At 34.3% G+C, this 21924-nt stretch overlaps 1 protein-coding gene and 1 long non-coding RNA gene across 2 annotated transcripts in view; one reads left to right on the forward strand and one right to left on the reverse strand.

Annotated features, from left to right (window-relative positions):
- LOC141334073 (uncharacterized) overlaps positions 1 to 16292 on the reverse strand; it is a 105552-nt gene extending 89260 nt beyond the window's left edge. Inside the window, exons 1-2 of the mRNA XM_073839224.1 lie at positions 15683 to 16292; positions 688 to 697 (exon numbers count right to left, since the gene is read on the reverse strand). Coding sequence (XP_073695325.1) covers positions 688 to 697; positions 15683 to 16134 — 462 coding nt within the window. The 5' untranslated portion in view covers positions 16135 to 16292. The remainder of the gene's footprint in view (positions 1 to 687; positions 698 to 15682) is intronic.
- A 927-nt stretch (positions 16293 to 17219) lies between these two features.
- Positions 17220 to 20932, forward strand: LOC141334084 (uncharacterized). Its single transcript, XR_012355468.1, has 3 exons — positions 17220 to 17446; positions 20080 to 20172; positions 20698 to 20932. It is a non-coding gene; the product is annotated as an uncharacterized lncRNA (long non-coding RNA).
- The last annotated feature ends 992 nt before the right edge of the window (positions 20933 to 21924 follow it).

Here is a 21924-nt window from a genome sequence, read left to right on the forward strand (position 1 = left end):
TTTATGAATGTTAGTATGTGTAAATAAAGTGCATCCCCATACGGAGGTCACATAGATTGAAATATATGTACAATAAATACATTTCCATGTATTTAAATGCATTAAAACTTAATAGAAGAAAATAGTCCTTATACTTATATGTAAGTATATTTTTGAATATATGGCAAAAACATATTTAAATATTTGATTTTGGCCCCTTTTTAATATTTTTCACATATATGTAAATATATTTTGTTATAAATATTTAAATATATTTATTTGCTTTATATGTAAATGTGCTCAAATATTAGTGTATGTAAATTTATTTTAATTATAAATATTTACATATATTTATTTCCTTAATATTTACATATATATTTCCTTTATATATAAATAGTGTATGTAAATATATTAATGTGAAATATATGTTCATATATTAATTTCTTTATCTGTAAATATATTATACTTTTGCAAATGTATATCAATTGTAAACATACACTGTAAAACTTTTCCCTGTAAATTTACAGTACAATGTTTTTTACAGAACTACAACTGTAAACTACATTTACAGTATTGTACTGTAGTTGCGAGATACAGTATCATGCTGTAATTTAATTTTTGTTTACAGTGTATACTGTAAAATGTTTCCCTGTAAATTTACAGTACAGCACTGGCAGCTAGGTTGCCAGCCACATTCTGTTTTTTTACAGAACCACAACTGTAAACTACATTTCAATTTCCATTCTGCCAGCATGACTTAAGTACTGTATTATACTGTTATGCCACTTAATTTTACAATATTGTGTAATGTGTTATTTGTCTTATACATTGCATTGAATTTATTGCACAGAATATAAGTTACCTTAAAACAAGAAAAAATGTTTACTTTTTTTCTCCATATCAGTTGTCTCAAATGAAAACAAAAGTCTCAGAATTTAACATGTTTATTTCTCAAAAGCAAAGGCCAGAAAATGTCCTTATATAAACATGTTGGCTGTAATGTCAGCTGTATGAAATAAACTCACTTAACAGTTAACAGTACATTACCAAGTACTGTCCACAAATTAACTTCCAATGAATGGAAAGGTTTTTAATTATTTTAAAATTGTGCAAAAAAAACAAATAAAGTCAGGAAGGAAAAAACGCATTATATAAACATGTTGGTAGAAATGCCAGCTGTGCTTCTGTATTGCAATTAACAGTTAACAGCATTATTAACCATGCAGGAACCTTACTTCCCTTTTCAGTCCAATTACAGTGGATAGTGGAAGTGTCTAAACAAAATTCCATTCAAAGTCTGTAAGTTTTCTCAGAAGAGAGGAAACCTGTGGGTTCACAGTAGTGTTCTTTTTTTGCACAATTTGGCCAGTCGTCTTTGAAGTAACTTTCCCTTTCTTGGCTTTAGATCCACGCTCTGGGTTGATGTCGAGAAAGCATCTACAAGGCAGAAAACAAACAAAAATTAGTATTGTGTTTATGCCTATTTTTATATCTCGCTCTTAACGAGATGTCTTTCAAGAATTTGTTTGGATATAGTTATATAGTTACACCAAAATTAAAATTTTATGCTACGGTCTTTGCACTTTACTGAAAAAACATGGATCAATCAAAAGTTTCTATTTTGTCTACGCTAACCATATTCTGCTATAAATATAAATCACATACTTCTGTGTACTCCCAGTTGCTTAACCAAGGCTGAATAATGTGAATGAAAGTTATGCATAATACAGGTATGTGCCAAAAAATGAGAATATCGAGGGAAAGTCCATTCATTTCAATAATTTGTTTCAAAAAGTGAAACTTGTTTGTTATATTAGTTCACTACACACAAAGTGAAATATTTCAAGCCTTTATTTGTTCAAGGTGCGTGGCATGGAGGCGATAAGTCTTTGACACAGTTGAGGTGTTATGGTAGCCCAAGTTGCTTTGATTTTAGCCTTCAGCTTGTCTGCATTTCGGGGTCTCTGTTCCCTCATCTTCCTTTTGACAATACCCCATAGATTTTCAATGGGGTTTAAGTCAGGCCAATCAAGTACAGTTATTCCATGACTATTAAACCAGGTACTGGTAGTTTTGGCTTTGTTGGCAGGTGCCAAATCCTGCTGGAAAATAAAATCATCTCCAAAAAGCATGAAGTGCTCTAAAATTTCCTGGTAGACAGCTGCGTTGACTGTGGACTTGATAAAAGACAATGGACCCACAGCAGCAGATGACATGCTCCCCAAACCATCACTGACTTTTGTGCCTCTCCAGTCTTCCTCCGGACTCTGGGACCCTGATTTCCAAATCAAATGCAAAATTTGCTTTCATCTGAAAACAGGACTTGGGACCACTGGGCAACAGATCAGTACTTTTTCTCCTTAGCCCAGCACAGATGCTTCTGACATTGTTTTTGGTTCAGGAGTGGCTTGACGCATAATCAAGCTTTTTGGAGATGATTTTAATTTCCAGCAGGATTTGGCACCTGCCCACAAAGCCAAAACTACCAGTACCTGGTTTAATAGCCATGGAATAACTGTACTTGATTGGCCTGACTTAAACCCCATTGAAAATCTATGGGTTTTGTTTGGATTTGTTTTTTTTGTCTTTAGTCCATAATCATTAAAATCGAAACAAATAAAGGTTTGAAATATTTCACCTTATGTGTAGTGAACTAATATAACATACAAATTTCACTTTTTGAGACAAATTATTGAAATAAATAGACTTTCCCTTGATATTCAAATTTTTTTGCATACCTGCATTGTTATTTTACACAGTTATTTTGAAAAACAAATAAATATTACAAATAAATAATAGTAGTAATAGTGCAACTGAACTGTATTATTAGGTGTCAACAATTGTTAACTGGGGAAGATCAACATTCTATAAAAAAAAAAAAAAAAAAAAAACTTTGTTCAAAATTGAAATCTGAAACATTAAAATGGTTTCGGTGTAATTTTTTATATTTAATGTCCTGAAAAACATATGTATTTTAAAATGTTCTAAAGGACATTACTAAATAATAAAACATATAAACAAAACAATATACATCATTTTCAGAAATTCCAAGTGTACTTAATTTTTCACTTACCCTGTGTAGCAAATGAGACTGGCTAATATCATGGTTGTCCTGCTGCCCCTGAATTACCGACTGAATTACAGATGATGGGAGAATGTGCTTTACCTGCAATTTGAGATAAAACAGAGCCATATTCTTCAAAAGAGTGATTTGTTTGCATTATCTGCCAATAGTGCAATATGCAACTGCTCTTCACCATCACCACAATACATAAACAAATCACACAGTGCATTTGAGTCTTCAGCCACATTGCATTCCTCACCATGTGGTCTCTGCACTAAAAAGTTCAAATGTAGTATATTATGATGAAGCCTATCTGCTGAGGAGTTGCGGTGATACCTGGATATATGTGAGGTCTGTGTTGATGCAAAAGAAAAGCTTTTATTTCACTTAAATGGCCTTTGATATGAGACTTCAGGTGTAAAATGAAGTTTCTCAAATCACTACATCTTTCCTGACAGACACCAATGTCACAGACTAAAGTGTACGCATTACCTATTAATTGCTCAGCAGACGTCTGTGTGTCCCTCTTTTTGTGATCCCTCAACATATGAGCCTTAAAAGCTGCTAACTTTTTGAATCTTCTGGGGCAAACAGGAATAAGTTACCACATTTAAAATTAGCATTAGGAACATGACTATGCATTTCCATGTGCTGACAGTATGATAAGACCGATTCAAATGCACTATCACAGAACTGACACCACATTATTTTTATGAACAAGTTAATTATAACTGTAAGGGTATTTATAATAAACTTACCTTAGCGCTCCGTTGATCTTCATCAGATTACTCAGCCTGAAATAAAAAATGAATCGAAAATCAAACACAGGTCGTGCAAATGGCATGATAAATGTTTACATTTTAAATGATATATCAAAGTTAATTGCTGAATAACGTCAGTTGACTACAAACTGAACTGTTTACCCGAGGTTTATCCTACGTGTACAGGCTAATTCACAACGAGCTGACCAAAGAGGAATGTTTACCACGTCACATTATGTGTAACGTTACAGGCTAAACTACGTAAATCAACGTAGGTGTCTAATCGTCGAAAACGACATGATTAAAACACCGATCCAAAAACAATTCCACTCGTGCAAACAGTTCAGAAGAATGCAATCGAATAAAACAGCAGTGTCTTACCGTGTCGATGCTCAGGCAAACATTCATCTGCGACCAACTTCATTTCTTCTTCGTCATAGACAAAATGTATTCTCCTATATACATCTTGCATAGTAATATACAGCAATTGTGTAATACTCCTAAATAGATCTTTTACCTGGATGTGGCTGGGAATAACAAAGCGAGAACTGCTTTGGGGTTTTTCATGGATGGAGTGGCAAAACATGGATGGCCATCAAGGTATGCGGATTATACAGAATGATTCTAACAAATTTTTCAGGTGACAAATTTTTTGTAGGTGACTTTGTTTCTTTAGCAGAACACAAATATTTTTAACTCAAACTTTTGAGGGTAGTTGTTAAGGTGTTGCTATGCGGTTGCTAGGGAACCTCTGGTGGTTGCTAGGGTGTTGCTATGTGGTTACTAGGGTACCCAAATGGGTTACTAGCATGATTAGCATATTGTCAGCATGATATAGATAGATAGACCAGATCAGTGTGAAGACCTCAGAATAAAAATTATAATAATAACAATAATAATAATAATAATAATTAGTTTAAATAGCAGATCTGTAAGTTGGCTTTCTCAAGCCAACTTAACAACACTTGCACTCTTTTTGCTACCGTTGAGCAAAAAGAAACCCCCTTGATAGCAACATTTTGGAAGAAACAGTACAGCACCTCAAATCATCAACCTGCCACCTTGACTCACTTCCCACATCTTTTGTAAAAAGTGTGCTTAACTGTTTATAAGCAGATCTCTTAGAAGTGGTGAACACCTCACTTCTTTCTGGGACTTTTCCAAACTCCCTGAAAACTGCAGCTGTTAAGCCTCTTCTGAAAAAGAAAAATCTTGATAACACTATATTGAGCAACTATAGACCGATATCAAATCTACCGTTTATAGGCAAGATTACTGAAAAGGTTGTTTTCAATCAGCTGAATCACTACATAAACTCAAATAGATACCTGGACCATTTCCAATCTGGTTTCAGACCACATCATAGCACAGAGACAGCACTTATAAAGATAATTAATGATATTCGCCTTAATTCTGATTGTGGCAAAATATCAGTGCTGGTATTACTAGATCTCAGTGCTGCGTTCGACACTGTCGATCACAACATTCTGCTAGATAGACTGGAAAACTGGGTCGGGCTTTCTGGGATGGTTCTCAAATGGTTCAGGTCATACTTAGAAGGGAGAGGCTATTATGTGAGAATAGGAGAACATAAGTCTAAGTGGACGTCCATGACATGCGGAGTCCCACAAGGCTCAATTCTAGCGCCGCTGTTGTTTAGCCTGTATATGCTCCCACTAAGTCAAATAATGAGAAAAGAACCAAATAGCATATCACAGCTATGCAGATGATACCCAGATTTACCTAGCCTTATCGCCAAATGACTACAGCCCCATTGACTCTCTCTGCCAATGCATTGATGAAATTAACAGTTGGATGTGCCAAAACTTTCTTCAGTTAAACAAGGAGAAAACGGAAGTCATTGCATTTGGAAACAAAGATGAAGTTCATAAGGTAAATGCATACCTTGTTGTTAGGGGTTAAAAATAAAAAATCAAGTCAAGAATCTGGGTGTGATTCTGGAGTCAGACCTCAGTTTCAGTAGCCATGTCAAAGCAGTAACTCAATCAGCATACTACCATCTCAAAAACATTGCAAGAATTAGATGTTTTGTTTCCCGTCAAGATTTGGAGAAACTTGTTCATGCCTTTATCACCAGAAGGGTGGACTATTGTAATGGTCTCCTCATTGGCCTTCCCAAGAAGGCCATTAGACAGCTGCAGCTCATACAGAACGCTGCTGCCAGGATTCTGACTAGAACCAAAAAATCAGAGCATATCACACCAGTCCTCAGGTCCTTACACTGGCTTCCAGTTATGTTTAGGATAGATTTTAAAGTACTTCTACTCGTTTATAAAGCACTCAATGGCCTAGGACCTAAATACATTGCAGATATGCTCACTGAATATAAACCTAACAGACAACTCAGATCACTAGGATCGAGTCAGTTAGTAATATCAAGAGTTCACACAAAACAAGGGGAATCCGCTTTTAGCTATTTGCTGCCCGCAGTTGGAATCAACTTCCTAGAAGAGATCAGATGTGCTAATACATTAGACACATTTAAATGCAGACTCTAAACTCATCTGTTCAGTTGTGCATTTATTGAATGAGCACTGTGCTATGTCCGAACAGATTGCACTGTCATTCTTAACTGTTATTTTAAATACATGTTTTAATCATTTTAAATGTTCATAACTTTTTAGTTTTTATTGTTGTGATTATTTTTTTTTTTATGATTATTTTTACTGCTCTTATGTACAGCACTTTTAATTACCATTGTGTATGAAATGTGCTATATAAATAAACTTGCCTTGCCTATCATTCACAGTGGAACTTTACTTTTCTTAGTGTAAAAGGAAATTTATATACAAACTGTTTTAGTCACATGCCAAATCTGAGCTAAATTTCCTTTTACACTAAGAAAAATAAAGTTCCACTGTGAATGATAGGCAAGGCAAGTTTATTTACATACACATACACAATGGTAATTAAAAGTGCTGTAATTACCATTACAGCTGATGTGTGTCATTTCTGTTGTTTATGTACATTTTAAGCATTATGAAATATAATGTTTTTGTTGATAATTTATTTAATCTTTCCAAAGGAGATGTAGAAGAAGATGCCATAGGGAAATTTCAAAATCACTTAAGATTGGTTCAATCTTTGAGGGTTCACACATGGAACTTTCGCAGTGGCTCAGGACAATGCAAAAGTCAGTTTATGTAATTTTTTAATTTATATATTTTTTGTTGTTTTAATATTGAGTTAAATGTATTATTTTATCATTTGTTTGTGAAAATATTCTGTTCTATTTTCTATTTGAGATCATTTCAGTTTAGTGAATCTCAGTACCGTGAGACACATAGCTAAGTTTAACACTCATCAAATAACTTTTCCAACAATCATTGGATATATTGTGTAATGTAGCATCTTTTAAATGATGTCATCATTTACTCACTAAAACCTGAATAAATGTATTTGTTCTGCTATACACAAAGGAAGATAATAGTACTTCCATAGTAGATGTTTTTACTACTATGACAGTAAATGTGGCATAAGAATCTGTTTGGTTACTGACATTCTTTCAAATATCTTCCTTTGTGTAGAGCAGAACAATTCAATTTATACAGCTTTGGAAACACCTTAGGGTGAATAAATGAATGATGCAATTTAATTTTTTTTATATATTTTTATATTTTTTAAATGATGACAATTTTCATTTTTGGGTGAACTATCCTTTGATGGTTATATGGTTTTGACTATGTGACTATATATCTAATATATGGTTTAACACCATTTTAAATTGCCAGTTTTGCAATTTTGCAGGTCTCAGGAAAAGACATATCGACTTGATTGAGGAAGGGACTGCTGGAAGTAGTTCATCAATTACACGCATATATGATACTCTTCGCCACTGCCGTGTCACTGTAATTAAAAGACTTGAGAGAGAAAAAAAAAAAAGATGAGGATTGGTGGAAGACGTGCTTTTGTCGTCATTGATGAAAGTAAATTCCACCACAAAAGAAAGGTACAACTTAGAATGGCTTATACTGTTGAGATTACAATCAAGAATAAAAATAATTAAGATATTAAAGTAATTAATAATAACATGGTTGCATCATTTTGATTTGACTATGTGTAGTACAACCGTGGAAGATTTGGGAGAACATGGCAAAGGAAACATTCGTGGGTCTTTGGAATGCTGGAGGTGCGTGCCACACATCGAAGACCAATGTTGAAGCTGGTCAAACACCACTCCAGAAGGAATCTGCTACCCATCATACTAAAGTATGTAAGATCTGGGAGTCAAATTCTAAGTGATTGCTGGAGGGCATACGACACCGTGCAGCAGCAAGGTTACATTCATTATCAGGTGAACCACCGACGACACTTTATCCATCCACACTCAGGCGCCCACACCCAGCACATGGAGCGAACATGGCGCACATACAAAGAAAACATATATAGGTACAGGGGAAACCTCACCAAACATTCATTGAGAAAAAATCTTTGTCTCATTGAGTGGAACTACTGGCTTGGTAAGAATCACAGACATGGACCCATTGGACGCTTAATTCATGACATCAAAAAAGTATATACATTTAAATGAAATAAGAGAGACTTTGGTCATTACCATAATAAAGTTATTCTTTGTGTACTGTTCTCTGTTATCATTACACATTCATGTATGATAAAAAAAAAAAAAAGTGAATAAGTTTTAGACTTTTACCTTTGGAAAATTTTAGTGATTTTTGTCTTGGATGTTACAATGCAGAATTATTGGTTGTAAGTTACCCATTATTAAACACACTGTTCAATTGTCATCATTGTGGTTGATGTATTTTATGTTTTCCAATGTTTTTCAAAATGTTGTTTTGTGCATTATGCAGGTTGTCTATTGCATATGCACAGTTTTGGCAACTATTTTTCAGTGGAAGGTGCAAAAGGCAGGTTGATTTGTTGCAACAATTACAAAAACAAAATGAGATTACCTCAGGCAAAAATATTTAAAACACATTATATTAGATTAGTTTGTAAGTGATTCGTTTTTTCAGCACTGAATTACAATATTTAGATATGCATTACACATTTTTTAAAAACTGCAATTTACAATTTATAACTAGTAGAAGTGCATAATCAGAACAATTATATTAATTGACGATGTGTACTGGTAATTACTAGTTAGTATGCAACACTTGTCTTTTTATGTCATGAAATGTTTAATATTAATGAATATATTAATGAATTTAATAAAAACATTGCAAGTTTGGCCTGTTAATTGTAATGCTTTTTCAACAGTAATTCAAACAACAACAAAAAATAGATAAAGCGAGCATAGAACGCAGTATCAACTGAGCCTTGTGAAACTCTGAGTCCATTGCATCACTTCACAAAATGTTTCACTATTTTGAATCGCTCCAAACGAATCATGTATCGCAAATCATTTGGTTGAGAACGGGACTTCAAAGCACATATCGCGAATCTGAATCAAATGATTCGCGATACCCGCTTTGAATTTCTCCCGTTCTGACTGGCAGAAAATGAGAAAGAGATGCACCGAGAATCGTTTTATACTTAAATTGAATCGCGAGTCAAGTGAACATTCGCTTCATTGCTATAGAAACAGAAATCACGTGAAAGAAGTGAATTTGTTTGCCCCCTACTGGATATTATATTACAATGGAAATGAAGAGGAACATTATTTCATTGCTTAGAGAGTCACAGATTCGTGGGGTAGGCCTAACAGTTGTGGGTGAGCGTGTGTGGGAAAACAACGAAGAAAACGAAGTAAGTGTAATCATAATAGCAAGTATTCCGGGTGGCCGTGATCCCCGTTCTCGGTAACAAAGAAATCGAAGATCTGAAAGGTAAGATGTTTTATAGAATGCGCATTGCTTGTGCTTTTAATTATGTGTGAAAACCTATATATATATATATATATATATATGCCACATAAATATTATAATCGCTGAAAGTAAAATATACACGTTAGTAAAGATAGAACGTTACTGTGCATTAACCTATAGCAGCAGAACCACTTCGTGATCCACTGCAGGAAGACGACGATCGGCAAGTATAACATTTTTGTTAACAAATATTACAATATTATATATTAACCCCTTAACTGTCACCCCCATTTTTTAAAATAGGCATGAAAGTGCACTATCCAAACTTCAATTGTTGTAATTCATGAACACTTTGGAATACAGATCTAAGGTTGGTCTCTTTTTAAAGAAGACAATCAGCAGATTATTGCAGAAGTGGAATTTTTTCAAAAAAATAAAGTATCAACAAATTATAGAAGTTTAAATTTAATGTAAACAAAATGCACTGTACAATTTTTATTATATTTTATATAAAATACATATTTTACATAACAGATTTTATCCTAAATTTGTTATCAAATAGAAACCTCACATCTAAATAAGTTATGTTCCAAATTTGAAGTTGATATGAAAAAAATTAAGGTCCCAGTCAAAGTTTGTTTAGGGCGTTATACCGCAAACAGCCACCGGGTGCCATACAAACGCCATATATATTTTTTCTGTCACAAAAGTCAAAATTTTTCTGAAAAGTTTTATTCAATCACAAAATAACCACCAAATATGCAATTCTGAGACCCAGGCCTTTCCAATGATATGTTTTTTGTAAAGATTGTAAAAAGTTGTGATTCTAAAAGACCGTAATGCATTTTATAATATGACACCGCTAAGGGGGAGGAGACCGCCAAATGATTTTAAAGTACCATTTCCATGGTAACGCAATGTCCAATTTCAAAATGGTTTTCACTGGATGATTCTTCAGCTTCTAAGCTTTCAAATGATATATAATTTATGATGGTTACTAAAAAATTTGATAGAGAAAAAGGACAACGGAAAAAAAGAGCGCCAAGCGTCCCACAGGTGGGACGGTGACAGTTAAGGGGTTAAAGTATTTGTATGGTATGTGTTTTACCTCACATTATGTTATTGAGTTAGCAAATTGAGCTAGCAAATTTTAACACATGGCCCGGTTTCACAGAAATGGCTCAGCCAGGATAGGCCTTAGATAAACTAAAATATGTACTTATCTTTTTATAAAAATGCCTTAGAAAATAACTTTACTGGTGTGCACCTTGAGACAAAACAATAGCATTTACATATTTTAAGATATGTCAATGCAAGTTATTTTTTGTTAAGACAGCTCAACCATGCATCTTAGTCTTGGTCTAGCCTTAAAGGCACAACATGTAATTTTTTTATTTTTTATTAAAATATCCAAAAACCCTAGAACAGTGTTATACATTTTGCTGACTTGTGTTCTTACTAGGGCTGTCAAATGATTAATCATGATTAATTACATCCAAAATAAAAGTTCATGTTTACAAAGTAAATGTGTGTTTTCTGTGTTTATTTATTATGTGTATATAAATACACACACATACTGTTACGGAACGTGCTGGTTCAACGAGACGAGAGACAAGATAAACAATTAACACTATTTTTAATAAACTCTTCTTCAAGGAACAGGCAGGATAATCCACACACATGAAACAGTAACATCAAATAAAGACCGACATCAACTGAACTGAAAGACAAACTTATAAAGGGTGACTAATCATACAAGGACAGGTGCAGGGAATCACACTGACGAAGGGCTAAACCAAAAGATGACAAAATGACAGGGGGAGACAATGGGAGAAACCAATAGAACAGACATTAACTGACAGAACTGTGACACATACATGTATATTAAATATTTTTTTTTAGATTTATATAGAAAATATTTATAATTCTATATATATAGTCTAAATTAAATATAAGTATAACTTTTCATTCATATAAATATTTCTTTAAATCTAGACATGTATGTGTGTGCATTTATATATACATATTAAATATACACAGTAAACACACATTTAGTGTGCAAACATAAACTTTTATTTCGGATGTGATTAATCGTGATTAATCATTTGAAAGCCCTAGTTCTTACATTATCACAAATGTTCTGAAGGACTTTTAAATACAGAGAAATAAACTATTTTAACTAGAGTAACCTATAGGAACAACTGTGACCCATTGAGTGAACACCTGTAAAATCAACAGATATAATTTCTGATTGTCACTAAGATCTTATGACGAAAGCCAAACAGTGTGACTTCAACAGACATTTAAGAAATTTGTTCTATATTAACCTTCGCAAAAAAATTGGTCCTGATTAACAGCTCTAACCAGTGCGCATCTGTACTGACATCTTCATTTACACACAATTTAAATTGTACAACACAGATCAGACAAGATTACTGCAACTTTAGCAATTTCGACTGCCTTAACTTTTTGGACTATTTCTTTACCATTTAAAATGATTGACACTACAATAATGTAAAGGGGGAAAAAAGTATTTTTGCATATACATGTTTGATGAAAAACAACATTCAGAAGACAAATTCTTCAGTGTCTCTTAGACCCTTCCACTGGTGTGTCAGTAAACTCACAGATGAGAGAAAACAGGATTACTGGACTAAAAATAATATTACCTTAAAGGATCCTTATATAAAGGAAAAGTTTTCCACATGTAATACAGACTTTGTATAAAATATGCTAATCATAGGTGTGGACATTTGCACTGAAGTCTTTGAGGAGACACACAGCTTTAATTGGAGTATTTAAATAAGAAGGATAACAAATCAGATGGACTACATCAAGCTAGAAATGTAAAGTTTTTGATATAAAAGTCCTATGTGCACCTGAGAGGACCATTTAAAAATGCAGTTTAAACCCTTTAAACTTCATCCACATAAATGTAATTTCAATAAATGATTGCTTGATTTGAACATTTTCCAGGGGTTTAATTGATTTCCCAGTTTTATTAATTACTTGAAAAGTGATTTATGTTTCATTTGATACATCCTAGATGAGACCCCGGAATTTGAAGAAGAGGTCAGCTACTTGGTGAAAAACCATACCTTGTCAAACAATTATGAAAAGCCGAGCATCTTTGTTGAATCTGCCACCAGCAAATTTAAAATCAGCCCACTGACCCTGACCGAAGATCAGGAAGAAGAGCCAAAGAGATCCTTGTTCCAAACTCCCCTCTGGGTTTCAGCAGACAAAGTGGACCCATCAGAGGAAGGGTATGTCAGTCTCCTGCGAGAGATAGAGGAAGTAAGTACATATAACAGAGGATCTCATGCGTAATGCAGTGACTGGATTAAGAGTTCAATCTCATGAATAAATTGTTGGCTTTGTTTTTCTGTCTTCAAACTTGCTGAAGGTAATTAACAAAAATTAGTTTGACCTATAGCATGCAGGCATTGCACAGAATTGACCAATCATGGCACATGAGAAGGTGGGATACAAAGAACCAAAAGGTCAAAGCGATGCAACTACATATAGGTGTGTACATATTACATAGTAGGTGATTGAATTTTGTATGACCTCAATGTACTGTGAGAGAAATTCTAAAGCATGCAAAGCCATCTGCTCCCTATATCCGTATCTCAGAGTGCTTTGAGTTCATAGTGATATGGTATATAAATGTGTATAATTATATGAATTATATATGAATATATGACAAAATAGCAATTCAATTTACATAAGCATCTAATTGTTATGAAAGTATATTTAAGCATGTTTGTAAAGAACTTGCTTGATCAGTTTTTGCCAAGATTTTTCAACATGGTAGCTGTTGTGTTTAGGGCTGCACAATATCACATGTGATATTGAATGTGCATCTTGTCAGTAAAGATGGCTGTGTAATCAGTAGTAGGGGAAAGTGGGGATGGTTGCAACACTTTTTGCATTTCCTTTAGTTTTTCAGAGACTGTTTGTATTAGAAAGACGAAATTAATACAATAAAGCCGCATCTGTCAGCTACTCACCCACATTGCTGCAACATGTGTACTGTACATATTATAATATACGTACACTTTACACTTAAATAGACAAAGTGAAATGTTGCAAACCTCCCTACAATAGGGGACAGTTGCAACATTCAATAAAATGTAATGAAATCATTCTTAAATATAATTTTGCAATTTCTTTATTTTATTTGTTCACAGTCACGGTCTTCAATAAGGTAAATTGGCTGTAAAAAAAAACAAAGAATGGTAAATTAAAAACATTAAGTAACAAGTAGATTTTTTACCTATTCACTTAAAAAAAGGAGAGATAACTATTAAAGGGGTTCGTTAGTATTATCGTTATAAAATTACAATTATGTAATGTTATGGCAAGCTTTTAAATCAATATTGTGGTAAGGGACAGCATGTTGGGATGGTTTCAACAGTGTGTTGCAACTGTCCCGACAGTGATAGCCATGATAAAAATTGGTATATTAGCTTGACAACATAGCACTGGCACATGCTAGCTATGCCTATTAGAAACTAAGAACGCACAGATTAAAATGTTATGTTTTTACAATTTGTCACACAGACAACTTAGACACTATGACCAAAAATCTAATCTTTATAAAAATTACTTTTTTACCAAGAAAATGATTTTGGGCAGAAGGACTGATCACATGTGACTGATTTCTTCCAGGAAGTATGAGGGGCCAATAAAACATGTGTAGTATTAATATTATCACTGTATCTTATTCCTGCTTGAAGAAATAAGCAATGTTGCAACTGTCCCCACTCTCCCCTATATCTCCATCACCTGTGCATGTTCAGATATAGCAGCGCTTACTACGCAGAGGGCTCCCCAAGCTCCCTGATCTGCCATGGCCCCTCGAGTACCCTGATCTGTCATGGTTACCCAGGCTTTCTGATCCACCATGGCCCCCCGGGCAGCCCCCTGATCTGATGTTACAGTGTGAGAAATACCCTCTAGGAGGGGGGCGTTATGTCAAGTTGACGGACTGATTTTTCCTTGTTTTTCACCTGTATTTGTTTCTGTTTGGTTCCAGTTTCCTTATTTGGTCATCCTTTCCTTGTTTAGTTAATTAATTATTCCCTGCTGCACCTGAGTTTAATTATCCTGTGTATTTAAGTTCCTGCTTGTCCCTTCCTTTTTGTCCGGTCTTAAATGTCTTTATATTGTATTGATATATGTTCCCCTGCTAACCTGTCTGGATTAACCTGTCTGGATTACCCTTTGTGGATTTTATTAAATAACTTTCATTTAATTCTAATCTCTGTGTTTTGCATGCGGTCATGACACTATGAAGGTAAAAGTGAAATAAGGCTATAAGCTGTATAAAGAGAAGTGGACCACATGATGAAATCAAGACAAGAGCTGATACGTTCTTACTGAGATTGTAGTGGCCGAAAGGGCAAAGAGTAAAAAGTTTTACACACTGTGTGAACAGTGTATGACTGAACTGTGTAATCTGGCAACAGAAAAATGCTGTGCAAATGTGAATGAATAAGAAGTGGATGAAGTATGTGCTAAAAGTGATGAGTTGTAAAATGTAGCTTGGCTGGTAGGTAACAGAAACTATATATAATGGGTTGATGAGAAGATATTTGTGCATGAATAGAGGAGGGGTATGAAAATGTGGTACTGCTGAATACAACTATTTAATCAAATTTTTTAAAAATACTTTCTTTAATGTATAATTAACAAGAAATTGAATGAAGGCCAACTGCGTAGGATTGTTTATTGTAGCAAATGAATTAGAAAGGAAACAGTACTTATATCTACTGTACATACAGGCTACTGGAAGCACAACAAAGAATGAACTGTACAGATTAAAAAAAATAAAGACCTGCACAAAACTAGAATATTATTTCCATGTGTCTCCTGATAAAGTCCATAAACGTAAACAGATTACAACATTAACTTAATGATAAAATACAATGCACTTAAAATCAATAGGAACATTTCATTCTCATTCTGATTGTAGAAATTGCTTTTCTTGCATTGAAGAAAACGGCAGTTTCTTTCCAGAATGAGTTTGCAAATGACGTTTCATGTTGCTTTGACATGTGAAACTCTTCTCACACTGAAGACACTTGTATGGTTTCTCTCCAGTGTGAACTGTCATGTGAATCTTAAGGTTTCCTTTATATGCGAAACTCTTTCCACACTGAGGACATATGAACTGCTTCTTTTCGGTGTGAATTTTCATGTGAGTCTTAAGAACTCCTTTTCGTGAGAAACTCTTCCCACACTGTTTGCAGGAGTAAGGTTTCTCTCCAGTGTGAATTCTCATGTGGAAATTAAGGTATTGTTTCTGTGTAAAACTATTCCCACACAGTTTACAGATGAAAGGCTTCTCTCCAGTGTGAACTCTCATGTGGACAGTAAAGTTATTTTTGTGTGTAAAACTCTTTCCACATTGATCACATTGGAATGGATTCTCTCCAGTGTGAATTTTCATGTGCGTCTTCAGATCTCGATTTCGTGAGAAACTATTTCCACACTGTTGGCAGCTGTAAGGTCTCTCTCCAGTGTGATCTCTCATGTTAGAAATAAGGTTTGTAGTTTGTGTTTTTTTATTTATTTCTGGTAAGGAAGTATTTTTATTCTGTGAGCAACTAATTGATTTTTCTTCAGTTTTGAAATCGTGTTTCTCTTTTTGATCTTTCTCTTCTGTTTCATTGAGATCTTGACTCTCCTCTTTCAGAGTCATCAGGTCTGAGGTGAAATAAGAAAAATGTAAGTTAACAGCAGTTTAATGGCACAAAGCAACAGACATCAAAACATTTAGACTAGTGCTGGCAATCTAAAAGTAACTATTTGACAATAAACAATTTCACACTAAACCTCCAAATAAATGTGAAACAACATAAAGATTGTACATTTAAAATATGGGGCTTATTGGCATCTTTTCACCAAGTAGCCAATTGTTAATGAAGGCCAGTCTCCTTGATACAAATACTGCTACTGATCTGTCTCTATTAAATGCATTTCCTTCTAATTTTAGCCATTAATTATAGCCATAATTAAAAACAATTATTTGTAACATATATATTGTTATGCTTTTATCACAACTACCATATAGTTATAAAAAAATTACATCTGCCATGTTTATCTTCACTCTAGAGAATGTAAAAGCAGCATTCAAGTAAGAAATATTTCCTAATTAAACACACAGAAGTTACGATGAGTGATTTTCGGTTTCTATTTTATTGTTTGGCTCCAGAGTTGGAGAGTAACAAAGTGTCATTGTTTGCTTCAAGCAAAATAAAGTTTTTCTTCAAATACCGCTCAAAATAGATACTGTGTTTAATGTTACACAAAATATGTTTTTTTTTTTTTTTTTTGTTTTTTTTTGTAGCACTGGACATTTTAATAAGGATAAAATAAGTGAGTTCAGCTTTGAAAATGAAAACCGAACCTGTTTGTTCCTCAGTATCTTCTTGTTTGACTCTGAATGTTTCTTCAATCTTCATGTCTTCACTCTCCTCTTTAATAAAAGACATCTTTATAAAAGTGTGTCACGTGGATCTCAGTTGCTCCACCAGGAGGTTTTCTGCGTTTGGTAGAAAGAAAAATAAATGTAAATTAAATCTCTGAGTGCGCCTCAATTAGCTCCCTAGTTTCAACCCGTTCTCATCAATTTGCGTATAAATAACACGACTTTGCACTTTCCAATTTCGTGTAATACATACGCCAAAGTCCAATTTCGCGTGCATATGATACGCCAATCCTTCCCATTAACTTCTGTGGAGAGCAGATGCGTACAAATAGCACGCAGCATCTTCTACGGCAGTGACGTCACCTGCGAGGCTCGGTTTGCCCCGTTCACTAGATGCATATACACCTTCAAACAGGTAAGAAAGGCAACAAATTATCTTTTCTTTTGTAATGAGATCATTATTTTAATTATTTCGGTCCTTCTGCCTTCTCTGTACGTGGGGTCATGTGTTAAAATGGAAGCGTGTGTGTGCGTTTAAATTAGAACAGTCGGCTGCTGCGTTAGCACAGCTGCTAATATTAGCCTAAGCTAACTTCTAACTGTTGCTGTTTTGAAATAGATAAATAAATAAAACCGTTTTAATTATATTCACGTGGCTGATGACAGCTTTACAGATCAACCAAACCAGTGTCACGTGATAAGCGCGATCATGTAAAAGTCCGCACATTTACCATAGTTTTACCATAGTAACTGTTGCTTGACCATATTTTGTGTAGCCAATGCACAACAGTCATATCGTTTACCATGTTTTTACCACTGTGAGTATAGTTTTACTGTGGTATTTGTTGTTAAAGCACAATAACCACAACATTTACCATGGTTTTACCACTGTAAGCATAGTTTTACTGTGGTATTTGTTTTTAAAGCACAATAACCACAACATTTACCATGGTTTTACCTCAGTAGCCATAGTTTTACTGTGGTATTTGTAGTTAAAGCACAATAACCACAACATTTACCATGGTTTTACCTCAGTAACCATAGTTTTACTGTGGTATTTGTAGTTAAAGCACAATAACCACAACAATTACCATGGTTTTACCTCAGTAGCCATAGTTTTACTGTGGTATTTGTTTTTAAAGCACAATAACCACAACATTTACCATGGTTTTACCTCAGTGTCCACAGTTTTACTGTGGTATTTGTAGTTAAAGCACAATAACCACAACATTTACCATGGTTTTACCTCAGTAACCATAGTTTTACTGTGGTATTTGTAGTTAAAGCACAACAACCACAACATTTACCATGGTTTTACCTCAGTAGCCATAGTTTTAATATGGTATTTGTTTTTAAAGCACAACAACCACAACATTTACCATGGTTTTACCTCAGTAGCCATAGTTTTAATATGGTATTTGTTTTTAAAGCACAACAACCACAACATTTACCATGGTTTTACCTCAGTGTCCACAGTTTTACTGTGGTATTTGTAGTTAAAGCAAAATAACCACAACATTTACCATGGTTTTACCTCAGTGTCCACAGTTTTACTGTGGTATTTGTAGTTAAAGCACAATAACCACAACATTTACCATGGTTTTACCTCAGTAACCATAGTTTTACTGTGGTATTTGTAGTTAAAGCACAATAACCACAACATTTACCATGGTTTTACCTCAGTAGCCATAGTTTTACTGTGGTATTTGTTTTTAAAGCACAATAACCACAACATTTACCATGGTTTTACCTCAGTGTCCACAGTTTTACTGTGGTATTTGTAGTTAAAGCACAACAACCACAACATTTACCATGGTTTTACCTCAGTGTCCAGTTTTACTGTGGTATTTGTAGTTAAAGCACAACAACCACAACATTTACCATGGTTTTACCTCAGTAGCCATAGTTTTAATATGGTATTTGTTTTTAAAGCACAACAACCACAACATTTACCATGGTTTTACCTCAGTAGCCATAGTTTTAATATGGTATTTGTTTTTAAAGCACAACAACCACAACATTTACCATGGTTTTACCTCAGTGTCCACAGTTTTACTGTGGTATTTGTAGTTAAAGCAAAATAACCACAACATTTACCATGGTTTTACCTCAGTGTCCACAGTTTTACTGTGGTATTTGTAGTTAAAGCACAATAACCACAACATTTACCATGGTTTTACCTCAGTAGCCATAGTTTTACTGTGGTATTTGTTTTTAAAGCACAATAACCACAACATTTACCATGGTTTTACCTCAGTAGCCATAGTTTTACTGTGGTATTTGTTTTTAAAGCACAATAACCACAACATTTACCATGGTTTTACCTCAGTGTCCACAGTTTTACTGTGGTATTTGTAGTTAAAGCACAATAACCACAACATTTACCATGGTTTTACCTCAGTGTCCACAGTTTTACTGTGGTATTTGTAGATAAAGCACAATAACCATAATGCTCACCGTGGTTGTACAACTGTAAACGTAGTTTTACCATTAACTGTGATTTTACGGTGTATTATTTGTAAAGCACAGGAATTACAATGCTTGCCACCTTTTATACTTAAAAAAAGAAATTATATAAATTAATTTTATAATTATTGTAAATATTGTAATTTAATATTTTTTCTGTCTTGTAGTTACATCAGATCACTTACTCCAGCAGCTCTTTAAAGAAGACAACTCTTGTAAATGCCATCACTTGTTCCTATTTTTCTGAAATGTAATCAATAATTAATTTACACATTTTCATAATCTCATAATTTTGACCACTTCTGTCAGAAAGCTGCTAGAATTAACAGCGAACTTAAACTCAAAGCTCCCAGTGCTGATCTTGAAGAAGTTATCAAGGAGTCTGAACAAATCATTCAATGATTCAATCTTTCTCAGTAACGTTGAAGACATTTAGCTATACCTGATTTGATGTAATGCACACATCCTTATTTATCTGTTGATAATAACTTTCCTTACAGTCGTTCCTCTTAAATATTTTGGTTCCAGATTATTTTTAGCACATTGTCTCAACATGTGTATATATATTTCTCTTTGTTTCAGCTGAAAGGGAAGACCAAAGGAGGCCAGTCATGGGATCTGAATTGGGCCATATTGTGCATTTATGGAAAAGACCAAAGGCAAATATTTCCAAAGGTATGTCAATGTCAGTCTGAGCATCTTGACTGAACTGTAGTGCAGTTACATTTTGCACAGCTTGCTCCACAGCCCTATCAGAAAGAACAACCAACAAAGTGTCATGTCGAACTCATTTATAATATTAACAGCATATCAGCAAATTTATATCATCTTGTACAAGCCTAGTTATGTAAAATTCTACGACTTTCACTTGTATTTTTGTCACTGGCCATTGCCTGAACTCTCATGCTAATTTTGCCATTGAAAGTAGTCAGAGTGTTTGTTTCATAAAGTTTATATTAGGTCCATTTTGTTCTTTCTTTATGAACTTTTACAAATTGCCACTGTCTAACATGATATCTTAAACTTAAAGCTGGTCACACCATGAACAAGAACTATGATAATAACTATTTCAGCATCTACACCAACAGACGATAACATTCTGTTTACTGTTATACATGCTGCACTTACAGTATGTTGTTGTCTGCCATCTGTTTTTGAAAAATTGTTCATCGTGATTAATTCTTTCTTCCTGTCTTGCAGGATTTCTCACAGACTACTAAGTCCTTCTTCATCAGCTCTCCAGAAATATCAGCCCTTCCAACAGCTTCCACATCGCTTTCTCTCATGTGGCACATCTGCTCTCAGTACTTAACTGCCGTCTTCCAGTTTTTATGTGTCTACTTATTATTATTATTATTTATTATTATTATAATATATATATTTTTTATTTCTCCTCTACTCACTCCCATCTCTACTGTTGGCACTCCTGTCAATATATAGTGATTTCAGATCAAGGCTGTGTCTCATTGCTAGTTTTACTTGATCTTAGTGCTGCGTTCGACACTATAGATCATGAAATACTCATAGATCGATTACAAAACTATACAGGTATTCAAGGGCAGGCATTAAGATGGTTCAGATCATACCTGTCCGATCGCTATCACTTTGTTCATTTAAATGGGGAGTCATCGCAGCTAACACCAGTAAAGTATGGAGTGCCACAAGGATCTGTCCTAGGTCCTCTACTATTTTCAATTTACATGTTACCCCTTGGTAATATTATTAGGAAATATGGGATTAGTTTCCATTGTTATGCTGATGACACTCAACTATATATTTCAACAAGACCAGATGAAACTTCTAACTTAGCAAAGTTAACAGAGTGTGTTAAAAATGTGAAAGACTGGATGACCAATAATTTTCTACTGTTAAATTCAGATAAGACTGAGATATTACTTATTGGACCAAAAAAGAGTACACAGAATCTCCTAAACTACAACTTGCAATTAGACGGATGTACTGTTGTTTCCTCTACAGTCAAAAATCTGGGTGTTATATTAGACAGCAACCTGTCTTTTGAAAATCATATTTCCTATGTTACTAAAACAGCATTCTTCCATCTTAGAAACATTGCTAAGCTACGGAACATGTTACCTGTTTCTGATGCAGAAAAGTTAGTTCATGCATTCATGACGTCTAGACTGGACTATTGTAATGCACTACTAGGTGGTTGTCCTGCTTCTTCAATAAATAAGCTACAGGTAGTCCAAAATGCAGCTGCTAGAGTCCTTACCAGATCAAGAAAATATGATCATATTACCCCAATTTTACAGTCTCTACACTGGCTACCTATTAGGTTCCGTATCACTTACAAAATATTACTTCTTACCTTTAAGGCCCTTAATGGTTTAGCTCCTGCATACCTAACTAGTCTCCTACTACGCTACAATCCCTCACGCTCCCTAAGGTCGCAAAACTCTGGACTTT

Source organism: Garra rufa, chromosome 4, assembly GCF_049309525.1.
Source record: "Garra rufa chromosome 4, GarRuf1.0, whole genome shotgun sequence".
In the NCBI taxonomy this organism is placed as follows: Eukaryota; Metazoa; Chordata; class Actinopteri; order Cypriniformes; family Cyprinidae; genus Garra; species Garra rufa.